This window comes from Rattus norvegicus, chromosome 2, assembly GCF_021556685.1.
Source record: "Rattus norvegicus strain SHRSP/BbbUtx chromosome 2, alternate assembly SHRSP_T2T, whole genome shotgun sequence".
NCBI classification, from domain to species: Eukaryota; Metazoa; Chordata; class Mammalia; order Rodentia; family Muridae; genus Rattus; species Rattus norvegicus.
This window is the reverse complement of record NC_141535.1, coordinates 236,360,941-236,386,040: the sequence shown is the minus strand read 5'-3', so window position 1 is coordinate 236,386,040 and position 25,100 is coordinate 236,360,941. Positions and strand designations below refer to the sequence as shown.

Below are 25,100 nucleotides of genomic sequence, written 5' to 3'. Positions count from 1 at the left end.
ATTTGATATTATAATAGCTACTCCAGCTTGTTTCTTGGGACCATTTGCTTGGATTTTTTTTTCCTAGCCTTTTACTCTGAGGAGGTGTCTATCTTTGTCATTGAGGTGCATTTCCTACATGCAGCAAAATGCTGTGTTCTGTTTACATATCCAGTCTGTTAGTCTATGTCTTTTTATTGGGGAATTGAGTCCATTGGTGTTGATAGATATTAGGGACCAATGATTGTTGTTTCCTATTTTTTGTTGTTGTTGTTGTTGTTGTTAGAGGTGGAATTATGTTTGTGTGGCTATCTCCTTTTGGGTTAGTTGAAAGATTACTTTCTTGCTTTTTCCAGGGTGTAGCTTTCCTCCTTTTGTTGGACTTTTCCAACTATTATCGTTTGCAGGGCTGGATTTGTGGAAATATATTGTGTAAATTTGGTTTTGTCATGGAATATCTTGGTTTCTCCATCTATAGTAATGAAGAGTTTTGCTGGATATAGTAGCCTGGGCTAGCATTTGTGTTCTTTTAGGGTCTGTATGACATCTGCCCAGGATCTTCTGGCTTTCATAGTCTCTGGTGAGAAGTCTGGTGTAATTCTGATAGGTCTGCCTTCATATGTTACTTCAACTTTTTTTTCTTACTGCTTTTAATATTTTCTTTGTTTAGTGCATTTGGTGTTTTGACTATTATGTGAAGGGAGGAATTTCTTTTCTTGTCCAATCTATTTGGAGTTCTGTAGGCTTCTTGTATTCTTATGGCCAGCCACCTCTTTCTTTAGGTTAGGGAGGTTTTCTTCTATAATTTTGTTGAAGATATTTACTGGCACTTTAAGTTGGGAATCTTCACTCTCTTCTTTACCTATTATCCTTAGTTAGGCTTGATCTTCTCATTGTGTGCTGGAATTCCTGAATGTTTTGGGTTAGGATCTTTTTGAGTTTTGCATTTTCTTTGACTGCTTTTCTATAATATCTTCTGCCCCTGAGAGTCTCTCTTTTAGCTCTTGTATTTTGTTAGTAACACTTGTGTCTATGACTCCTGATCTCTTTCTTGGGTTTTTTTTTTATCTCCAGGGTTGTCTCCCTTTGTGATTTCTTTATTGTTTCTATGTCCATTTTTAGATCCTGGATGGTTTTGTTCAATTCTTTCACCTGTTTGGTTATGTTTTCCTGTAATTCTTTAAGGGATTTTTTGTGTTTCTTTTTAAGGGCTTCTACTTCTTTACCTGTGTTGTTCTGTATATCTTTAAGAGAGTTATTTATGTCCTTTTTTTTTTTTTTTTGGTTCTTTTTTTTTTCGGAGCTGGGGACCGAACCCAGGGCCTTGCGCTTCCTAGGTAAGCGCTCTACCACTGAGCTAAATCCCCAGCCCCCTATTTATGTCCTTCTTAAAGTCCTCTATCATTATAATGAGATCTGATTCTAAATCAGAATCTTGCTTTTCTGGTGTGCTGGGTATCCTGGACTTGCTGTGGTGGGAGAACCAGGTTCTGAAGATGCCAGGTAGCCTTGGTTCTTACATTTGCCTCTTGCCATCTGGTTATCTCTGGTGTTAGTTGGTTTTGCTGCCTTTGACAGTGGCTTGACCCTTCTGCACTCAGGTGTATCAGCACTCCTGGGAGACCAGCTTTCTCCCAGTGGTATCTGGACACAGAGGGTTGTAGCTTAGGGTCAGCTCCAGGCACAGATGGAAACTGGAACCCGATGGATTCTATTCCAGACTGCTCCTAGGCTCCTGAGTCCTGAGGGCTCCAGGCGGGTCGCTTGGAGCGGAAGTGGTGGTTTCACCGGTGCTCCTAGGTGTGTCAGCACTCTTGGGAGATTAGCTCTCTCCCAGTGGGATCTGGGCACAGAGGGCTGTGGCTCCTTATGTTCCTTTTTTAAAAGTGATTTTTACATTTAGTTATAGAAAACCTTTTAAAGTTGTTTAAAATAAAAGTGGCACCCAGTATATAGTTAAAACATTTGTAGTTAAATAGTTACACAATACATTTGTTCAGTAAGAGATCACAGATGTGAGTGTAGCCCACTAAGGTTCTTTGACCTACTGATGTCAGTTCCCTTAGTTTGTGTAAGTCTACATATTTTAGACAAAAAAAAAATAAGGCTTCAATAGTATATTTTGTCACTAAGCAATATGATAGGAGACCTCAGATTTAATGTTTTTAGCAGTAATTATCAATAGCAACCTGACCTAGTAATAATATTTCTCCTACTCTTAACAACAACCAAAATAAAATCAAAGTATAAAGTGAAAAAAATACTTAAATATTTAAAATATATCTTAAATTTTGAAGTGTTAAGCAAAACTTTTAAAAAGTTATAAATAGTTATGGTAAATAAGCCCAAAATATTAAGCAATCTTTTGAGATCCAACCAGCTTCTTCAGTAGTATCAAAAAGAGAAACATGTAATACACAGGATTTTTATTATTTTTTTACTTCTTTATTTTATGTATGTAGGTGTTTTGCTTAATGAGTGTATGCATACCACGTGGGTGCTTGTGCCTCAGAGACCAGAGGAGGTCATCAGGTCAGCTGGAACTGGAGTTAACAGGGCCTGTGAGCCAAGTATGGATGACAGTCATAGAACCCCAGTCCTCTGCAAGAGCATCCGGTGCTCTTAACCACTGAGCCATCTCTCCAGGGCCCTCCCCCCTCTGCCCCAGGATTTTCATTCTTAAAAGAGAGGGAAAAAACATGGAAGGAGATGTGGAAAGGAGAGGGGAGAGAAAGGGGTAGGAAAAGAGAAAAGAAGAGAGTGAAGGGATTTTTATAGCAATAACATCTAAATTGAAACATTTCCATCCTTAAATTTTAATTCCAATTTGAAACATTCCATAGTAGAGGAAGACAAGCCTCAGGAAGTAAACAACTCCCAGGTCTCAGGAACTCCCCCAAACTTACAAGAATCATAGCCCACCCCCCATCCCCCAAGTTTATGTAAGTAGTAGAGAGGGCTGAGGAGAGAAAAGGCCGGCTTGTCCCACTGAAGCACGTTGTGCAGAGACTCCAGGGCTTTCGCTAGGGGCTGTCACTCACACTGGAGTAGGCTTTTCTGTGATGTGGCTGCCTTTAAGTCACTGTACTCCTGAACAGAAGTCCCATTAAACTCATTAGTTGGTCAAACTGGATTTTTGGTCTGTTATTGGTGCCCTATCTGGCCCAAAGAGGAGGAGAAAGGAAAGGGGTGGGGGAGCAGAGCTAAGGGCTCCCTCCCACAGCTGATTCAAATATCTTCACCCATGGTCTATTGGATATCTATCTGATTAGGAGCAAGGTCTCATGGATCCCAAATCTCTCTGCTGAAAGCAAATGCTAACCCTTTTCAAGAGAATGTCAGCCCTTGGTGATCTGGACACTGGTGAGAACAGTCGGGGTTTGATAACCCTGGGTGAAGGTAGTTCTTGAGACCAGAAGGCTATCACTCAACATCTGAGCCTTGGTCTGTTACCTAACATAGCTTTCCTGTGACAGCCAGGAACCAAGGACCTAGCAGCTGAAAACAAACTCCGAATCTCTGGCACAACAGGCTACTTTCACCTGGTGGCAATTAGAGCCCTGGCAGGAAGGATGGAAACCAAGGGTTTTGCCTGCCACTTTCCCTATGCATGCTCCGACATGAGTGAGTGTGGGTTCTGGGGTGGTGGCTCTGAGGACACTCTTAGGGTTAGGTGTGCTTTCTCTTACTCCTCTCGGGTTAGACAGCTCTCTCCTGGCTGGTTACATTTTACACTTCATTTGTATACACACACCAGCCAATTACAACTCACTAGACTTATACAAGAGGGCCTGTCCTTGTAGGGTTTCTATTGCTTCAATGAAACAATGACCAAAGCAATTCAAAAAGGAAAGGTTTTATTCCAGCTTACCCTTAGAGGTAACAGTTCATCACCAACATCAGGACAGGAACTCACACCGGGCAAGAACAGGGCGACAGGAGCTGATGCAGTGATGGAAGACTGCTGCTTACTGGCTTGCTCCCTAAGGCTTGCTCTGCTATAAGCCTCAGCCTGCGTTGTTTTTGTTTTTGTCTGTTCGAGACAGAGTTGCTCTGTGTAGCCTGGCTGTTCTGGAACTTGATCTGTAGACCAGGGTGACCTTGAACTCTGAGATCTGCCTGTCTTTGCCTCCTGAGTCCTGGCCCTCAGCCTACTTTCATATAGAACTCAGAACCACAAGCCCAGAGATCGTCCCACCCACAATAGGCTGGGCCCTCCCCCATCAATCACTATAATTTAAAAAATGCCCTTAAGGAGGCATCTTCTTAACTAAGGTTCCTTCCTCTGAGATAACTTCATCTTGGTTGAACTGACCTAAAGCTAGGTGAGACTGCGCCCAACATCACTTTCTACAAATCTGGCTCCTGACTGAAGTGGGGTTCTCAGCCCAGCTCTGGGATGCTGCAGAAGGAAGACTGCTCCTGAGAGCAGAGAGCAAGCAGGGAATCAGTCAGTCTTCAAGATTTGTCAGAGTCAGAATAACTGCTCTCTTGCTGTGATCCAGTGACCAGTTCTCTGCAGTTGCTCTGCAAGGGACTGCTCCTGAGGCCCTGTGAGAGCTTAGAGCTGTCGCACCTGCCAGCATGTCGAAGGAGGACAAGGCAGTAAGTCTTGGCTTTCGTCTGTTGAACCTGTTGCACTGGGGGTCTGTTGCTACTTTTCCATTCAAATTTCTACTTCCCAATTTTTCTCTCTCTCTCTCTCTCTGTGGCAAATAAAACTCCTATGTCCATCCTTGACTCTGCCCAATTCATTCTTGGAAGGCAGTCAGAGGCGAGGCCCTGATAGAATGGACAACCTACTGGGGGGAGGGGACACACAGTTAATCATCTCACACTGGTGTTCCCCGCTTTTCTTGGCACCTCCATCTATCCACCTACTTGTCCACCCAGGAACCCTGTATTTGCTTCATGCTGTTGACCAGCTGTTTAGATACTGACACAGCAGGGAAGAGAATAAATGGCACACAAATCAGCAACTGTCAGTCAGGAAAGAATAGGAAGGTACCGAGAGAACAGGGTTTCAGCAAGGCAAGAGTAGGGGAAGAAGCTTTCCGAGATGAGAGTGGAGGGAAAGAGGAAGCTTGGCCCTCAAGGAAGACAGGCTGCTTCCGCTGTGTGAGGAGCCCTCAGGGATCGTACTGAGGACAGAAACTCAGATAAACTTAACAACTCCGTTCCTTATCAATTACCTGCTTCTCAGTCAATCAACATGGGCACTTCCTTACTCTCTCCGACTCCTGGCACACCAAACCAGCTTTACCACCCCAGGCTTCCCCATCTCCCTATACCCGCACTCTGGTGGCCGCCATCTTGATCTCGGGAAGCCTGCTCTTTCCCTCTTGCCTAAAACTACTACAGCTCTGAAAATCACATCATAGCACCTCCTTCTTAGACTACAGTCTCTCACTAATACCACCCTTCCAGTCCCTTCCACCTAAGGAGTCTTCAAGATTTTTATTTATCTGAGTAGAAAATTAACATAAAAATTGTAAAACTGCTTAAGAATAAGCAAAACGAACAGGAGGTTGAGTAGTTCCCTCAGCCTACCAAGACACGCAGCAGGCTTGTCCACATCCCTGAGTCTCCAAACATCTGTCAACTTACATATGCAAGCAAAAATATTTTGTGTTCACTATGAACACAAATTTTGGGGATATTTTTAAAAATGTTAAAAAAGAATAAATCCTAAGTCAGCAGGCAGATCAGAGTCAAACTCACGACGGTTCCTGCTCACGTCTAAAGAAGACTTCATTTGTTGTGTGCCTTACTAGACCCGTTGGCCCAAGAAAATTTTGAAAGAATGGCTGCTTATAACCAAAAAAGTCTGCGGACAAAAGAATCTGTTGCTGACTTGGCAGACGTCGGCATGGCTCACAGACCCGTGAGGACTGAGGTCCCCACACCTTTCAGCACTCAGTCTGCCTCTCCTCAGCAGATGTGCTCTACAGGCTGCTGGCCGGTGGCTCAGCAGATGTGTTGTTCCACAGGCTGCTGGCTGGTGTTGAACGCACACAGCCATAAACAGGAAACCTGAAACTCACTTGTAAGGCTTGGACGGCAGGGAGGCCAGAGACCAACATAAGAGAAGCCTAATTAAGTAGAAGCAAGGGAAGACAGAGGAGGGCCCAAGGAATTGAAAAATAGAACAGAATTACATAACTCAAAAGAGACAGGAACTTAGAGACACAAGTGTTAGATTAAAAATCCAACATTCCCGCTATCAAAAACAATGACTTTATGAAATTCATAGGCAAATGGATGGAACTGGAAAATATCATCCTGAGTGAGCTAACCCAATCACAGAAAGACAGGCATGGTATGCACTCATTTAGATAAGTGGCTATTAGCCCAAATGCTTGAATTACCCTAGATGCCTAGAACAAATGATCTCAAGACGGATGATCAAAATGTGAATGCTTCACTCCTTCTTTAAAAGGGGAACAAGAATACCCTTGGCAGGGAATAGAGAGGCAAAGATTAAAACAGAGACTGAAGGAACACCCATTCAGAGCCTGCCCCATATGTGGCCCATACATATACAGCCACCAAACTAGATAAGATGGAGGAATCAAAGAAGTGCGGGCTGACAGGAACCGGATGTTGATCTCTCCTGAGAGACACAGCCAGAATACAGCAAATACAGAGGCAAATGCCAGCAGCAAACCACTGAACTGAGAATAGGTCCCCCGTTGAAGGAATCAGAGAAAGGCCTGGAAGAGCTTGAAGGGGCTTGAGACCCCATATGAACAACAATGCCAAACAACCAGAGCTTCCAGGGACTAAGCCACTACCCAAAGACTATACATGGACTGACCCTGGACTCTGACCTCATAGGTAGCAATGAATAGCCTAGTAAGAGCACCAGTGGAAGGGGAAGCCCTTGGTCCTGCCAAGACTGAACCCCCAGTGAACGTGATTGTTGTGGGGAGGGCAGTAATCAGGGGAGGGGAACACCCATATAGAAGGGGAGGAGGAGGGGTTAGGGGGATGTTGGCTTGGAAACCAGGAAGGGGAATAACAATCAAAATGTAAATAAGAAATACTTAAGTTAATAAGGAAAAAATTATAAAAGTAATAAAAATTTAAAAAATATTACAGTTACAACAATGTGAAAAAAAATCCAACATTCCAATCGAAAAGGGGAACTGCTGTCCTCCAAAACTTTATTAGTGGTCAAAAACCTTTTAAGATGCCTAACAAGATCCTGTGTTGACAAAAAGCCAAGTGCCATAGAGATCAGATCCAGAGAACCAAGCTAGGAAGAGGGAAACACAGGAAGTGATCATAGCTGAACAGTAGAAGAAAATTTACAAAACTTAATAAGTCTTGAGGCCCTGGATATTGATAATGAAAAGAAAACCCCTCAAATCTGTTAGAATGGGGGGGGGGAGAGTTTTCTGGAGTGGGAAGCTGGGAAATGAAAACTGCTCAGGGATACTGGGCACTGACTCCCCACGGGACCTCATGGGTGCTGGGACTCAGTGCTTCCCAGGGAAACACAGGGCACAGAGACTGTGAAATTCCCAGGGCCTGGCAGATTTCCATTGTTCAATTCCATCTGGATCACTGGTGGCAAAGAGCCAGCTACCGGGATGCTGTCTCTGCCTTCAACACTCTAGCTCGGACATGGAACGTACAAATATCTAAAGGCTACGGACTTAAGTTACTCTGATGAAAATGCAGTTGAGGACATAAACAGAAACCATTCATAAGTAAGTGTATCCTTGCTATAAGAAGTCACTACCTTTATTTTTTAAATGTCCCGAGGCTAGCCCATATGGAGCAGAGACTGCATGAAGAGTGATGTTGTCTCCCAGCTGTCAGCTGCGTGAGGAGGCTGAGTGGCTTGACTTCTAGTCCTCAGTTTCCTCAAAAGTGAGTAAGTCCCTCATGGATCACATCTGTAACAAGTGCTTAATACCTAAGAGCCACCCCTGCTCTGCTGTGGCCACAATGGGGAGGCGGTTCTGCATGTGCAACTTAAAATTCTGGAGCCCTGGACAGGCTCAATGCCAATGTCAAAAGAGTTTGAGTTTCACATTGCAGCCATGGTGGTTAATTCTATCGTGTTTCTGTTTTCTCATATCTAAAACACAAACATGGGCAGCCAGCTCTTTCCACAGCCATCACCTGAGGACCTAGTACAGAGCAAAGCATTACCAATACATAGGACCTGAGACACCAACAGGACCTGCATGCAGTCTGCTCATGGCCAGCGGAGGAGGGAGTGCTCAGGAGTTCTCCAGGGCACTTCCTAAGGCCTTAGGACTCAGAACCAACAAAGGACTCAGATGGGCTAAAAGAAAAAGGACAACTGTGAGGGGGGAAGAAACCAGTTTCTGACAGTCTATATTATGTTCCTTTAAGCAAAACAGAAGCTGGATGAGGTAGAAAATGACTAGCTAATGCAGAGAGCCTCAAGTTTAAGACCAGCTTGGGCTAGATAGAGACCTGTCTGTCCGCCTATGTGAATGACTGTACTGCTACTAACATCACCACAGTCGTCGTCCTTATTATTACATTATTATGTGTGGTACTGAGGACTGAACCCAGAGCGTACATGTTAGGAAAGAGACCTACTGCTGAGCTGTATTCCAGCCTGCCTGCCTGCCTGCCTGCCTGCCTGCCTGCCTGCCTTCCTTCCTTCCCTCCCTATTCTTTGAATTTTCAATCCTCCCAACTCAGCCTCCAGAGTGGTTAGGGCACTAGTAAAGCCGGCTTGAACAACTTACGAGTGAGTCCTCCTCTGCGCCATACTCTCAAGTCACTGTCCAAGAGGAGTGCTAACTACTCCATCCCTGGAAGCCATACCCACCCCCTTTCCAAGTACCCGACAGCAGCACATGGTGGGAGAGGTGACAGGAAACAGATCCTTGGTCTTTCTTTGACTTAATGATAACAATAATAAAGACGTATCCCATGGGGATGGGGACCTACAACTTTCCATCCTGACTGGGTGTGGTTTGTGTTGTGATCTCCATCTGTTGCAAGGAGCGGTTTCCTTGCCGGGAAGTGCAGACTAGACTTACCTGTGGCATGAGAACAATGTCTGTGGGTGGTTGTCAGGAACTACACTGGTTTAGTAAATTAGTAGTCGCAGACTCTCCATGACTTCACTAGCACTGAGTAGTTAGTTAATACTCATGTATCTCAGGCTCAGGGATTGTGGAAGAGAGGAGAAAGACTGAGTCTGCTATGATATTGTGTCTTCTAGAAATATTGGAGGCTATAGCCATCAGGTCCTCACCAACATGACTGCCCAGATATAAGTTCAACAAGGATGACATAGTGGTCATGCCAAAGTGCACAGAGGAAAGTCCATGGGGCCTCAACCCTACACAAAGGCACCTGAGGAAAGCTGGGAGCAGGAGGACACCAACCGGTTGTTCAGTGCCAAATGGCAACCCTGACAACAGACCCTGACAGGGAACATTATGCAGACTGAACCCACACACGTAACACATTTAGGAACATACACACTTATGCTTATGCATACACTTACACACACAGAGCAACAATTTGTGAAAAAGAGAAACCACAGATTTGAAGGAGAACAGGGAGATTTTGGAGGGATGGAAAAAGAAGAGAAAAATGTTATAACGAAATTCTAATCTCTAAAATAAAATAAATAAAAGGCTTATCCCAAAGCTTCTTCATGTTGAGATGCCTAATGTAATTTCAACCATCCCATGTGACCTGGTCATGGGAAGGGCAGAGTGGCCCGTTCTCCCTGAGATCCTGCAGTGAACATCAAGGCTCCGGGCATCTGTAGTGACACCAGACACCCTACCATGGAATGAGAGCAGCAGCCCTGGCTTCACCAACAGCCTGGACGCCTACAGAGGCAAGGGCTAGCAGCACCTTTTCCTGTTACCGTCACCTAGCACTGAAGAGCTATCATCTAATATCTTATATTTAAATCTCATACAAAGGATGACAGAAACTCGACGTATACTGGAAGCAATATTATATACAGCAAGACACTTGCTATCTTTAAAACTTATGTTATACTGTTATAAAATTAAATTTCTGAAATATTTTATTTATAAAGCATTACAATATAAAACAAGCAAATACATTATTTAAAGTCATGTATTTGGCTCATAATTGGTCTAGAGTTATTACAAATTTACTTCAATGGTTCATAGGAATAATTCTGATTTTTGCATGTATGGAGAAAAAACTTTAAAAATTAATAATTTTTTTAAAAAGAATGAAACCAGAGTTCAATGCAAACTATCTGTCACAAAAGAATAAGAACTATTATTTCTTAAAGTTCATTTAGATAATAAATTATGTCTCAAGTATCTTCACATACAAATTCTAATACTGCTAACCTGTAAATCATAAAGTTTATCAATCAGCAGGATTCGACAATTTATCTAAACATTGTTACGTAGGAAATTTGAAGAAACTGCAAGTAATTCTTAATGCTCTCATTTTGAGTCTCCGACTTCTCAAGGCTGTGCTGTATTTCCTTCAAGCATATATCCTGATGCTGGGCTTTCTAAATGAGGAGAGAAGCAGAGAATCAACACAGCAGCCATATGCAAGAAGAGTGTCAGCACATATGCAGTAGCTGAACGCGTCAGTTTCCCACAGGATTTTAAATAGCATCTTCTTTAAAGCAGTGTCTTAGTGATTAGAGCACATGTGATTAATCACTCTATTTTGAGTTTACTGTATTCTGTAACTTTGCCCTAAATTATTAGATATGAGTAAGACGAGTTTATTTAGAGCGTCATTAGATCCTATTATGTTACAGTGACATCTTTTCATCCATTTTTTGCCATTTTTCTGCCAAAATATGTTTTATCCCATAACACCTTCACTGTCTTAAATTTTATTATAAAAAAAAAACTTTGCAAGTAAAAACAGCAAACACCAAAATTAACCAGACCCAAAGTCTATAGTTCATTAACCTGCTGTACCATTAGAATACACATTCTGAAAGGAAGGTGTTTTACAAAACTGATAGAACTCCAGCTTTGATAACATGAACATTTTCTCCTGAACTCTTTCAGACAGTAAAAGGAACTTCATTCATGTCCTTTGAGGGAGAAGTTTTAATAAACTCATACACATTTTGAACGTTGGTGGTGTACAGATTTCTAGGTGGGCTGCTCACTGCAAATGCTTTAGCTAAGACAGGTTCCCAGCTGAAACGCTCACAACCAAGAACAGAGTCCCTTTGTGTTTCTCGCAGCAGACAGTGATGTCCTTCCTGAAACCGAGCAGGGCCCAGCAGGAGAGGCAGGGAATTGTGGGGCAAAGCCCTAGACTGCACACTGGACTGCACACGTCATCAACTAAATGGAGCTGGGCTTTATGGCGCATCAATCTGGAGAGAACAGCAGCTACACAGTTACACACTGCAGGGCAGAAAGGAAATGCAAATGAGCATTGGGACAGTGAGTAAGGTCCGAAAGGCGCTGTGACTTCAGTAGGGTTGCCATGGTGTGGAGCTGTGAGGTCACCCTTCAAAGTGTGCATCCACCCCACCTCACAGCCCAAACCGTGAAGAGTCCTGCAGGGTACACCATGTACTGTGGGAGACACTGGAGAGAGAGAGTGGTGTGGCCAGGGCTGGACTCAGGCTGTCTGAGCACTCACAACTCAGTCAGGCTGTGTGCGCATGCGCATGCATTACTCCCCAAGCTCGGTGCCTTGGAAGGCACAAGGGAAACTCATTTATTTCTGGCTATTTATAAATTAGGCTCGGAATTCTAGATTGTTTACTAGCACAACAATGATCAGGCTTAACGTCAGATCTTAACCTATTTATTTTAGAAGCTTTAGCAAACTACTAAACATAGAAAAGAAAATCCATCAATCTCGGTTTATTCGTTCAGGGACTTCCACTGCACAAAGATCACCACACACATTTTACAATGTCAGGAATCCTGACGGGGAGGAGTCTGTTGGTTTGCTTTTGTTTGGAAACCCAGCAAACTTATTAGACAATAAGAGTAAACAGTATATATTAAAATAATTTAACCTTTGAGCCCTTTAGACTTACAACTTGGAAGTGAAAAGGGAGTTTTAACAGAGTCTCTAACTCTTGGAAAAATAAAATACCAGCGTTCTCTATGTAATTATCAAGTAGACAGTTATTAAGTAATTTAAGCACAACTAATGCCAGCTTCTTATGCCAATAGACTATTTCATGAATATTCAGGAAAAAATATAAGAGGCTAATTAAACACAGCCAAGTTGGTATTCTCATTTCACGGCTGAGTGGATCAAAGCATCCATCACTGGATAATGGTGAATATTAAAATCATATCTCTAAGATATAATAGTCATTAATCAAGGCACATATAAAGTCTAGCTTATAACTCTTTAACTTGCATGTATCTTTAAAAGATGAAAACTCAAGTGAATAACATTTAAATAGAATGTAAGCAGTGTCTGAGTGGAGCCTTCTCTGAGCAGCTGGTACACAGACATGGCGAGCAGGGAGCCGCCTGATGAGGCTCGGAGGCCGTGTAACTGAAGCTGCACAGAGCAGGGGGATGAGATCTCTTTTTGCATTTTGATTATTTGTCATTCCTAACATTCACTGTACAATGGAAGCCATGGCCCACCTCGCCTGTATGTTAAGAAGTAACTAAGACACATGGAATGCATGCTTAGTGCTCACTTTCATACAAGCCACGCGAATACTTACAGTGCTCATGTTGCCAACAAGTTGGTTTTGTTCTTCATTTTTCTTTCTAAGCTCGGTTTCCAGATCTGATATTTTCATTTGTAAAGCCCTCTCTCTAGACGACATTTTCTCTACTTCTTCAGAAACCTGTAATTTTCATTAAGAGAATAAAGTAACTGAATGTGTTTTCCTGTAAATATGGTCTGAAGCCCTGATACAGTCATAGTATACTTTTCCCCAAGTAGACAGTAGTTGGGTATGGCAACCCCATTCAAAACATTTTGGTGTTCTTTATCTTGAGGTGGGGATGCGGCTCCACAGGAGATTGCTTTCCTAGCACGTGCAAGGCCCTGGTTCAATCCCAGTACTACAGAGGGGAAAATGAAGAGTTTAATTTGGAGAAGCACTTGTAATATTTGTGTTTATGTATCATATGTATCTGGAAAATTAACTGGAGATGGAGAGGTGTGTGTACCTGCACTGTCTGTAATATGTATTTATTTACATTCATTGTGGTATCTTGAACCGTGGTGGCCATAGCTAGAGCTCGCTGAACCTAGACCGGCAGACAGGGGAGGGCGGTGAACACTGCACCTAGACAGATGCACGAGCTTAGCACATCGTTCCCTCTCAGGGCAGCCGGATTGTGAGTTTTCTACTTCTCCTGGTTGTTTATGTCATGTTGGTTTGAAGCCACAAGTGTGAGAGCAGAGGCAGAGGCTAGTCCAAGAACAAAGAGCTAAGCAGGAAGGACTGGTTCTAGGTCATTGGAACCCATCACGGACCTCTCGAATGCAGCAGGAAAGGGTAGCAGTGAGCTCTAAAGCCAGGAAGGACAGGAAGGGCCCCAGAGAAACAGCCATGCCCTCAACATGGACAAGGGTGATATAGCAGTGGTGGCCCTTGTCACATGTCAGAAATGGGACATGGCCACATTCCACCAGTGCAGTACAGAGGAAAGGAAAGACACTGTCTGGGGACTCTGATCACTTTGGGACAAAGTCTGAGAGCACCTGGCATTGGCAAGGTCTTACCCTCCGGTTCTCTGCAGAGGTTGGGGGTGGGGAGGTGGGGCAGAGGGATCTGCATCTGCAGCTGGTTTACAGCTGGCATCACTCCTTCTTACTTAACTTATTCAATGATGTGTCCCTTAAAATCAACATAAGGTGGATTCTCAGCACAAAATTCACAACACTGGAAGGTATCAGAGCTCAGCCTTGACAGAACTGACCCTAAGGTCTTTGAGGAATACAATAAATAAGAGTTAAGAGGGAAGGATTTAAACTTGGCTTAAGACATGTCAGGTTTGGCTTAAGTGGAGATGCCAAGCAGACTCCAGTGGGTTAGATGAGAGTCCTCAGGGTGGAGATGGTCACTGCATTAGCCCCATTCATCCTTCATGGAATTTCACAAGCCCCATTCTGTTGGTTAGGAAACTAAAGGTTAGAAGGCAGCTGCCCTTGGTGAGGTTACTTTGCATCAGAGCCAGGATTCAAATCAGCTGTGGGGACTCAGCCATGGTCTTTCAACAGGAGATTTCAAGTTGTTTGATAAACTCATGTCCTCTTTGAGATTCCCATCATTCCCTTTCGCCCTGGTTGAAATACCTGCTTTTTCTCCATGTCTACTAGAGAATCTGCATGTAGGGTGGCATCCCTACTACATTGAGTGCCCTAGAACTCAGGTCTAGTCTTTTCATCTTTGTCTGTGAGGAAATATGGCAGTGCCCACACGGCAAGAGACGAGGCAGGCTGAATGCACACCTAACAGGTTTCATTGGAATACAATTCTTGCATGCACTTGTTCGTGCAACAAATATTCTCCAGGTCCTTTCACCTCAGCCCACTCCCCCGCCACATCAGCAAGCATCTGGAAAAGCAGTCCTGGCTCGGTAAGATCTGTGTTTTGCTCTGAGGGAAAATTAAGTAAAGAACAAGAATGGAGCTGCTCCCTCCACCCTGTCATCAGCATGAAAACAATAACTGTAGGCTTGGCGATGGGACGTGACTCTGGCAAACTAATTAAACGGTTTCTGAATAAAGGCCATCTGTACCTTTTGTCTCCCTTCTTCCAGGGCAGCTTCCAGTTGCCTGGACAGTGCTGTGCATTCTGCAGCCTTCTCTCTCAGCTCCAGGTCACTGTGCTTGAGAAACTCCTCTTGGTCGGCCAGCTTCCTCTCAAGCTCTTTATTCTCCGCATCCATCTGTTCTAATTTTCTTTATATCATATACACACATACACATACACACATATATATCATCTACATACACAAAGATTACACTGAATGAGGAAATGTGACATCAGTTGTAAGTCTACTTGACACTTACTCTTTAAGGTTCTCACACTTTAACTGAATCAGATGATTTTCCTCCTCAAGAGAAAGCTTGGTCAGAAGGCTATAGTTTCCATCAACCTGAGTGGAATTTAAAAGAAAAAAAGAAAAAGACAGGTTTTTTCGGTTATTTTCTTCATCAACTTCCAAGGAAATTACGTATTTTATTTAGAAGTGTAAGGAACAAGAAGATAGGAATACACAGAAAGATACCAAGCCATGTTTACAGTGCTAACACACAAGTTCTCCAAATCCTCACAGAGTTTTAAGAGCTGATGTTGTTTATGTTAGAGAATGAAGAACATTTTTCCTGGGTGATGGTAATTAAAATACCCTGAACAATGTTCTAGTGGAAAGAGACATTCAGCTTATCAGGGACTAGGGAAGTGGCTCAGCTGGCAACAACCTTCCCGGCATGTACAAACCCGCACTACAGAGCCTGGGCTGCAACCCCAGCTCAGGAAGGAGAGGAGAGAGGACCAGAAACTTAAGTCCATCCTCAGACTGAGGCCAGTGCAGGCACATGAAACCTGCCTCCAAAACGAAACCCAACAAGAGCAAAACAAAATCTCAAAAAACATGTGAGACAAATGTAAGCATTGTTCATTAGATGGTTGATTTGATGTGTTTCTCATGTTGATTGATGTTTCTCATATCAACAATGCTGCACTTAGCACATGGATAGGACAATGCTAACCCAGTAAAAGTCAAGTAAGTGGAAGACAAGGTGGCTCAGGACAGAACAGACTACTTATTCTTCCTGTTGCTTCACAATCTGACTTAATAGTAATAAGGATATTTCTCTTCAGGCCTAGAGAGATAGTTCAGCAGCTCTGAGCACTGGCTTCTCTTCCAGAGGACCCAGGTTATATTCCCAGTGCCCCCATGGTAGCTCACAAACATCCCATAACTCCAGTCCCAAAGATTGTGATGCCCACTTTGGGCACTACATGCATGTGGAGCACAGAAATGCAGACAAAACACACATACACATAGAATAAAGAATAATTTTTCTCCTACTAATTAATGTAGTAATTTTTTTTCTAGTAGAATTTCAACTTGGAAATTTGCTTTATGTTTTTAAAGTTAAGTTTCTTTTGAAAGCCACAAAGTGAATTCTGCCTGGAAATGTCTTGCACATAAAGAAGCAGACTGGCTACCAGACTCGGTCATGCTTCTTTAAGAAAACATGAAGTAACCCTAAAGCATGACAGAGTGCTCTCGGTGTGACAGGCATGAGGGAGGAGGGAGGTCGTGGTGACGAGGACAAGCACAGTCCCTACGCTGATGAACTGAGAGGCATTGAGTAAAAGAATTACTCCAGTTAATGTGATGCACAGTTCTAATTAAAAGGATTCTAATTTTTGCAAGGTAAACTATTATTTGTCTTATGCTGACAGACATAAAATATATTTGTCTCATGAAACAGACAGGCAAGCCCAGCTTGCCCCTCCTCTCCTCACATCACCACACTATGTCCTCCAAATGCAGACTCATATAAATCTCCCATATCAGCTACCTCTATGACCAGTGTCACCAGGAAATACTACAGATGCACAGTAGACTGTCTGCATGAAAAGACTGCATCGACTGATAACGATGGGAATAAAATATTTAACCCGACATGAGGCCCTCAACTGCTGAAATGACGTCATCAAACGTTTCTTTAACACATCTTCCAAGACTCGACGCGATGGGACACCTGGCCCTGAAGCTCCCTAACGGTGAGCGCCTGCTCTGCACACTTCTCTTTGCAGCGCTGCAGATTCTCCTGACACTCCTGGAGTCTCTGTTCGGCTGAGGTGATGGAGTTGCGGGCTTGCTCTACCTGCTCCAGATGAGTCTCCACCTGGCCTCTCATCTGAGGTGTGGCGTTAGGGGAAATAAACGCAAAGTCACACATTTGCAGGAATATTCTTACTAGCTTAAGACTAGACATGCTTGCTATTAATAAGTACCTTACAAACGTTAACTTACATGAAATGTATGAGTAAAATTAATTAATTTTCAGATAGGTTGTCAGGCAAGTAAGTATAGCGCTATCAGTCTACACCAGGTGTTCACACAAGCGCACGTGACTAGGAATGGGTGTGCTTCCTTCCCACTGGTCCGTCGTCAGCTCTCCAGTCACTGTCACTTCACTGCGCTTATACCTCACACATGCCCTTTCAGTCAGTGGAGTCCACTGAGCACTGCTTCAAGACAGCTACTGCACTGGTTCTCAGTGACTGCATCTAGTCACTGTTGTCATGGTGTGTACCCAGAATACTCCCCTCACCTCCTGCCCTTCTGACTGTAGCACTTCCATAAATCATGGAGGAGGGTCATAATACCCGCTAAGGAACACCACATTGCTATGTGTAACTGTAAACAGCTAAAGGTGACATTTGGGGTGTCCCCATAGAGGAACCTCAAGAGGGATAACTTCTCCGAGCTGGGACACCCACAGCACAGTGCAACATCTGGCCATCTTGAAGACAAAAGATAAGCACACCTCTGAACCTCTAAAATAGTTAAGAGCCCAGGAGAAAATCAGGAGACTTATGCAGCAGATAAATAGGACTTCCATTTTTAAAAAAACAAACATACTTTTCTAGTTCTATCACAGCAAATTGTATAATGACATAGCTAAACACCCCAGGTTCCTCCCCTTTCCGACTTTGACCTGGGCTTTTACTGTGCTCTGTAGCAGCAGAGGGGAAATGAGCTGAGACCATCCTGAGGAAACAGCATAGACTTCACATGGCTTCTTCTTTGGTCTGCTAAAACAGGTGAGGGCAGCTCTAAGAACAGCCGATGGCCTGCTCAGGCAGCAATGCCCTCCTCTTTATTCCCAGTCTTGAAATGGGCCAGCAGTGCAGCAAGAGCGGCCACAGAGTCTGCGCCTAACCACTAAGGCTCTCCACCTCTCAGCCAGGAATCGGGATCCTGTGACTCTCACTTTTTCCTTACCAAAACAATGTGAAATCCAAAAGAGAATGTGGCTCCATCTAAAAACTCAGAACTATTCACAAAAACATCATCACCTGCCAACGCTGGCTTCCCCTCTGTTGCAATGGGATGAAAAAAAGAGGTTTTTTAAGATACCATTTTTCTCCAAAATGCATTTACCAGAGAATCTGTTACTTTGCAATTCTTTTAGATACTAAAGACATAAAAATAGAGAGAAAGAGAAAGAGAGAGAGAGAGAGAGAGAGAGAGAGAGAGAAAGAAAGAGAGAGAAGATTGTATTTTATTGCTGGTAGACCTCAGTGATAATATTTGGGCCTTTTAAATTTTAAATTCATATCAAAAAATGAGGCATTTATGCTATTTCTTGAATATGAATAAAAAAATAAAAAGATGGTCACACAAATAAACAACATCTCAAGCACAGGAGTACATCGTATCTTCAAAGGGAAAAGACTAAACTCCCGCAGAGTGAAGGGTCACTCCAAGGCAAGCTCTTGGGAGATGACCGAGAAGCGCACATGTAAAATACTCCATTACATCAATTTCGAACTTACCTTCTCTAGCTTTGTGTTTTTTTTATTTATTATTAGTTTATTTTCATGGAGTAAATTTTTACATCTGCTTTTCACCATTGCGGCTGCTTCTTCCAACTTTTGTACCTAAAACCAAAACCAAAAAACACGCAGACTGTAAGGTACCACATGAACTGAGTGTAGCATGGGATAAAGCTCGGCGTGCGTTTCCATTTACGTCCCTCGGACTCTGCATGCTCTACCAACGCTCTCAGCATGCTTTAACGTAACTCCAGACACGATTTCTTAGTGCTCATCCCTCCACTGTCCGCCTGTCCTCGCCAACCAAGTACGCTCTCATACTTGACCTGAGCTCTGAAGACCCCATCTCTTTCAGGTCACTGCTACTTTAAGTCTTTCATTTCACCCGACCCCTACCATAACAGCTGACATCAATTAAACAAGCGACTGCTCATGCTGGGGAGGATGGGAGCAAGGGGAACCACTATGAATAAGTGTGGTAGCTCCTGAGGAAGACAGACAGACACCCAGCTACCTCAAGATCCAGCTGTATCACTCTTGGGCATATACCCAGAGGACGCTCCATCCTATCACAGAGACACTTGACCAGCCACGTCATCACTGCTCTCTTCTTTGGAAACAACCTAGATGTCACTCAACAGAACGATGTATAAAGAAAATGTGGTGCGTTTACACAAGGTAGCATTACTCAACTGCTAAAAATATGAAACCATGCAACATGCAAGGGGTGGAACTAGAAAAACATCATCCTGAGTAAGGTAAGCCAGACACAAAAAGACAAATGGTGTCTACTGCTTGCATGTGGACATCAGCTGGTAAGTTAATGCTAACAAAGCTACAATCCATAGAGCCAAAAAGGTTAGGCAGAGAGTAAGAGACTTGGGAGACAAATAGATCTCATTATGAAAAGGAAGTAGAATAGACAGTTATGGATGGGGGGTGGGAGCTGACACAGGGAGAAGAGGGCAACGAGGAGGAAATACAGGGGGAGGCAGCTAAAACTGGAAACCTAATACCGGAGAGGCTTCCTAAAACATAACACATATGAAGGCAATCTTAACAAATAACGGAGGAGACAAAGCCCCAGTTGGCCATCTCTTGTCACCAAAGCTTCCAGGTCAAGAATTGGGTTGCATCTAATTGAGTTACTGGCCCGAGGGATCCCCTGGGAATCCCCAGATACTCAGGCTATTGCCAAGACAACACAGCACGAGCCTACAGCAAGGCTCACTGCTGCTGACAACACCTACACAACCACTGAGCAAGAAGAAGCCCAGCCGGAACCCAGACAGAGCGTCCACTCATACGTCCCCGCGTTCTGCTATAGGAGGTACTCTGCACATTGTCAGAAGAGAAACAAACACCACGTCAGCCACAATTCCTTTGACCTACAATGGTATCCCACACACAAGAGACGCTAGGGCAGCAGTTCTCAACCTATGGGTTGTGACTCCTTTGGCAAACCTCTGTCGCCAAAAATATTAACATTATAAGTCATAACAGTAACAAAATTATAGTTATGAAGTAGCAACGAAAATAATTTTGTGGTTGGAGGCCACCACAACCTGAGGAACTGTATCAAAGAGTCGTAGCATTAGGAAGGTTGAGAGCCACTGTACTATGGTGGCACAAAGCTTGGAAGTAAGCAACGACTGTCTGATCTGACGTAAGACCTACTCCATGGGATGGAACCCATACGTAACAATGCTCAGTGACCAAAAATCAGAGACTAAATAGTCCCAAGACCTAGAGAAACTAAATACTACTGTTCTACACAAAAACATCAGCAATGAAAATGAGTCCTAAAGACGACATCCTGCTGTATCCATAGATCAGTGCCTTTCTCAGCCGTCATCAGAGAAGCCTCCTCCTGCAGCAATGGGAGCAAATGCAGAGACCCCCAGCCAGACACTGTGCAGAGAGTGACAGACCTTGGAACGCTCAGCCATAAACACCATGTTTTCATCAAATTTCTCCCTTCAGGGACTAGGATGCCCACAGAATAGGAGGCAAAAAGAGTGGAAGATCCAGAGGGAACAGAGGACACCAAGAAAACGAGGCCCTCTGAGTCCACGTGAGCAAAGAGCCTATGAGCTCACAGACCGACACCACATGCACAGATCTGTACCAGGTCCTTTGCGTATCATTATGGCTTCCGATTTAATGCTTTTATGGGATTCCTGAGTGTGGGACCCAGTGGGGCTCTGGTTCTTGTATCTTTTCTTGGGCTCTTCTCCTTCTTTTTAATTGTTTTAATCAATTCTGATTTGATAGTTTTTGTTTTATCTTATTATATTTTAATATATTTTATTATTATACCTTAGAAGACTCTTTTGTTTTCTAAACGGGGTGGATCTGGGTTGGAGGGGAAGTGGGCAGGAACCAGGAGTAGAGGGAGAAAAAAATGCAATCAGAATATATTATATGAAAAATCCATTTTCAATAAAGGGGGGGGGTGAGGATAACTCTACTTTTAATAATTTTCCCCACCAAACAAAATCCATTCAAATAACCTGGGTGAACTGTGTACACTGCCCAGCAGGTACAACATAGTATATCCAGATGAGACATTCTTGCTGAGGCCTTTAACCCACACAAGCAGACAGGACACAGACAGTGGACTCAGTACCACAGTCCTCCAGACTCCACTCTTACCTGCTAGCTGCAGCTCTTCAGCTGGATGTCTCAATGGAATTTTCCACCCAGCCCATCTAGGCACAGCCCCTCTGCTTGCTACACTTTACTGCACCATAAGCTGTGCCTACAGTGTGTTCTCTTTCCTTCCTTGGTTCATCTCCATCCTTTCTCTCGTTTCCTTCTGGCAATGTTAGGGACTGAGCCCAAGGCCTCAAACATGGCGAGCATGCAGTCTTCGACTATACCACACCCTCAGTCTATCACTATTCTTAATCCGCACTCTTCTAATAACAGCACTTTCTTTAATGCCCAATTTGTTTCCCATCATGCAAGCATCTGTGTAATCCAGTCTTCCTTTGATACTGCATTTCCAAAACTGAAAGCTTAACTGTAACTTATCATTGGACTTACATTCTATTTCTGATAAACCATCATATGTTCTTCTGTGTCTCTGTGGTGTACGTATGTGTGCATGTGTGTGTGCATGTGCTTTTGTTGGATGCCATATGTCCTCTCTAATCACGGTGTATTTCTGAGACAGGGTTGGTCTGTCACTGAGGTGAGTGACTACAGATGGAGCTGGCTGCAGAGGAGCTCCAGGTATCTGTATGCTCCCCGTCCCACTGATGCACTCGGCTTTTCAGTTGGGTACTGGGATCCAAACTTAGGTCCTCATACTTGCACAGCAAGCACACTTCCAACTGAGTCATCTCACCAAGTCTCGTGTTTCTTTCCACTTATTTCATGTGAATAAATTTGAATTATACATTATTAGGGAAAGAGGAGTGCTATGATTAATGACCCTAGATGGTAGTCGTTATTTTAAATCAATGCCATTAAATATACTAACAAGATTCCACATTAAGATTCTCATTATGCCTATGCAATCAACTTTAAATTTCCTCTTAGGAATATCTAGTGTTTTCATAAGTAAAGCTAGCATCTGGAATTGGCAAGACAACTTCATGAAAGCATATGGGGTCTTAAGGAAAGTCTGACATTCCTTGACATTTCATTATGTCACAGATGTTCGCCCCATCTCTTCATTCTGTTGACCCAAGTCTCAGTCATCTACAGACTTTAATGAACACCAAAACAGATGCAAGTCACCTGAGTTCTGTATCCTTCAACGAGGGCTTTCTGTCGTTTTTCTACTTCTTGAAGTTCTACAAGTTCATTTTCAACAGAAGCAACTTCATCCTTCAAGGCATCAAGTGTACTCTAGAAAGAAATACGTGACTGATGGGGTTTCTGCCTGTCAGAACACTTCAGTCCAAGCTGAAGAATTACTAAAGCATAACTCATTCATCAACAGCAGTGGAGTAAATATTTGAGGACATATAATTGCCATCTTAAATTAATGACTAATACTCATGAACAAATCTAGTCAGTACACCAGACAGGGTTTTAATCACTGACAAAAGGAGAGCTGAGTTCTAACTAAGAATGGGCGACGCTGACACGTCACGTTTTCTACATTCATTACACTTTTCAATCTCCACCAAAGTGTAAGAGCTGAGGGATATGATAAAATTAACTCAGAACTCAGATGGCAGCAGGGCAAAGTGGCCCGTGACTGTAAACCCCCTACTTACGGAGCACACATAAAACATTCCTTCCTATTTTCTCTTTTTTAAGGTTACATCCAAATCCTTTCTACTTTCCCTAAACCTTTATTTCTGTTTCAAGAACATGAATCTGGGAGAATTTTGTGATTATGTATTTCATGGTCCAAGTGCTTCTTTGCTAAGTTTTGTGTTCAGCCACAGGCAAGTCTGTTGTCAAAGAACTTGGGTTTCTTTTTTCTCAGAAACTCTAAAATCTTCCTCCCCCTCTCTTCTCTGGGACACATATAAACCAATTACTCCTTGGACTTGACTCAGTTGGAAATTCGGTCTGGTTATAAAGGAGCCAAGAACATACTTTCTGGTTTCAAGCAGACCCAGTCTGATGTTGTATCATATGGTAACCATGACACTTACCAATACTTTTGTGCAGTAAAGCTAATACAATTTTGGATGATTCACTGCTAAAATTAGAGAGTAAATAAACTGTTTTAAGATTGAGACAAAGAGAGAGTTGTTCAAGGTCATAAGTGTTGTCCTGCTAAATGAAATTTAAACTTCTTTTTGGACATAACTGAAAATCTTAAAACTGACATAGAGGAACATAAATATATGCATACTTCTTACACTTGACAGATCTAGGGATTTTTCACATTAATAATACAGTATCATGAGGATTTCCACAAGGTCCTCTGACCTACACACACACACACACACACACACACACACACACACACACACACTACCTTTAATTTCACATTCTCAATATTTAAGGCTTCATTTTCATCTTCCAGTGAGTGAAGTTTTCTAAGAATTTCTTCACATGAATTTTTCCCATGAGTTTCCATTTTCCTCAAGTCTTCCAGAAGATGAGAGATTTGCCTTTATAAAATAAGTGAAAGGATGGAAAGTCTCATTCAAATAATAAGTTTTTTTTTAATTATTCTGGTAGGGTGCATTGATTAAAATTTAAAAAGCATAGAAAGGTAGCAGGATGGATGGAGCAACAGAACAGAAGTACCCTAGGGCTACAGTCAAAGCACCCAGGACTATAAATACATACCTACTGATGACGGCATCTAGTTTATTTCCTACAGGATGCAAGTCTGCCTGGTCTCACACACACACACACACACACACACACACACACACACACACACACACACATACACACAAAATTGCAGACAAATTAAAAAGAAGGACCAAGCCAGGCAGTGACACTTCATATTTAGAAGTAAATCACATGTTAGTTTTCCATAATAAAGCCTAACAGCATAGTAAAAACAAACAAACAAACAAACAAACGGGCCTCTTAAATATCAGGGTCTGTTATTGTTCTATTAGCAGAAGTGTCAAAGAATAAAATGTATGTATTTTTACTCATTAACATTCTTTTATGCATTTTAGTCACTTGAATTAAGGGACAATAATTTTGAGATTTTAAAGCACTTACAAAGTTTGCTACCTTCGTATCCTTGTTTAATCGAGAGATATCACTTCCATTTAGGACAAAGTATCTACATTTATAACAAAGAACAGAAACACATCCTCAAGCACAAAGTGCTACACTGCAAGCTTCACCTTTAAGTACGGGAGATGAAGCACTGTTTGCATTAGAGGAAGAAAGGCTGAAGCACTGAAGGCTCCTTCACTACAGACTCCAGAACACCCGGAACTGCAGCACGGGGCAGCAATCAGTGTAAACTCTTGCTTACTTCTTCATTGTTTCGATCTGAACTTCCAGTTCAGTTTTTTCTATTGCGATTTTCTCATAACGACTTTTCCAGTCATTGGAAGCTGAGACTGCTTCAGACAACTTGGCTTCCTAAAAATAAACAATGCATTCAGCTGGTAGCTTAAACCTTGTTTATTTTTTTCAGGTCTTAGATACAAATGCATTATAAATATGAAAACACTCTTCTAAATTTTTCTTTGTGTGCAGCTTTTACTATAGGAAAACTTTAAAGTAAGCTTTAATAAAATATGTACATGACTATTACGTTATTCGCACACAGTAAACTTCCAACTTACCATTTTAAGAAGTTGATGTGACTAGTTATAAGCAATATTTCACAATTAATAAAATTAATTTCTATTTTATGTGTGAACGCATCTTCATTTTCCATTCTTTATACAGAAGAACCACATACATGTGAGAAGAAAGCCTCCCGTAATATACAGAAACCGTTTGCAACTCCCCAGCCCACAACATCTCGGATCATCCTCATCTGTCTTTCCAGAGGTTACCCGTCAGCCTGACAAGACTGCGGCTGTCAGCACAGGGAGTGCCTAAGCCACTGTGACTGTGAGACTCACAAAGGAGCACTCTTGTCTGTTTTGTTCATCGCTGTCTGTAGGGGTCTGAATGGTGCCAGGAAGTAAGCACACTCTTGGTAAATAAATGTCAGTGGCTCTCTGCAGCGCTAACC

General features: G+C 42.7%; 1 protein-coding gene across 36 annotated transcripts in view; it reads right to left on the bottom strand.

Annotated features, from left to right (window-relative positions):
- Window positions 1-9,982: 9,982 nt before the first annotated feature.
- Window positions 9,983-25,100, bottom strand: part of Odf2l (outer dense fiber of sperm tails 2-like) — a 37,758-nt gene continuing 22,640 nt past the window's right edge. For 23 of the 36 annotated variants that reach the window (XM_087633998.1, XM_087633892.1, XM_087633966.1 and 20 more), the window contains 8 exons: window positions 24,387-24,496; window positions 23,418-23,553; window positions 22,217-22,327; window positions 18,470-18,574; window positions 14,959-15,044; window positions 14,685-14,847; window positions 12,653-12,778; window positions 10,004-10,489 (listed from right to left, as the gene is read on the bottom strand). In XM_087633998.1, coding sequence (XP_087490124.1) covers window positions 10,361-10,489; window positions 12,653-12,778; window positions 14,685-14,847; window positions 14,959-15,044; window positions 18,470-18,574; window positions 22,217-22,327; window positions 23,418-23,553; window positions 24,387-24,496 — 966 coding nt within the window. In that variant the 3' untranslated portion in view covers window positions 10,004-10,360. 36 annotated transcript variants of the gene reach the window in all.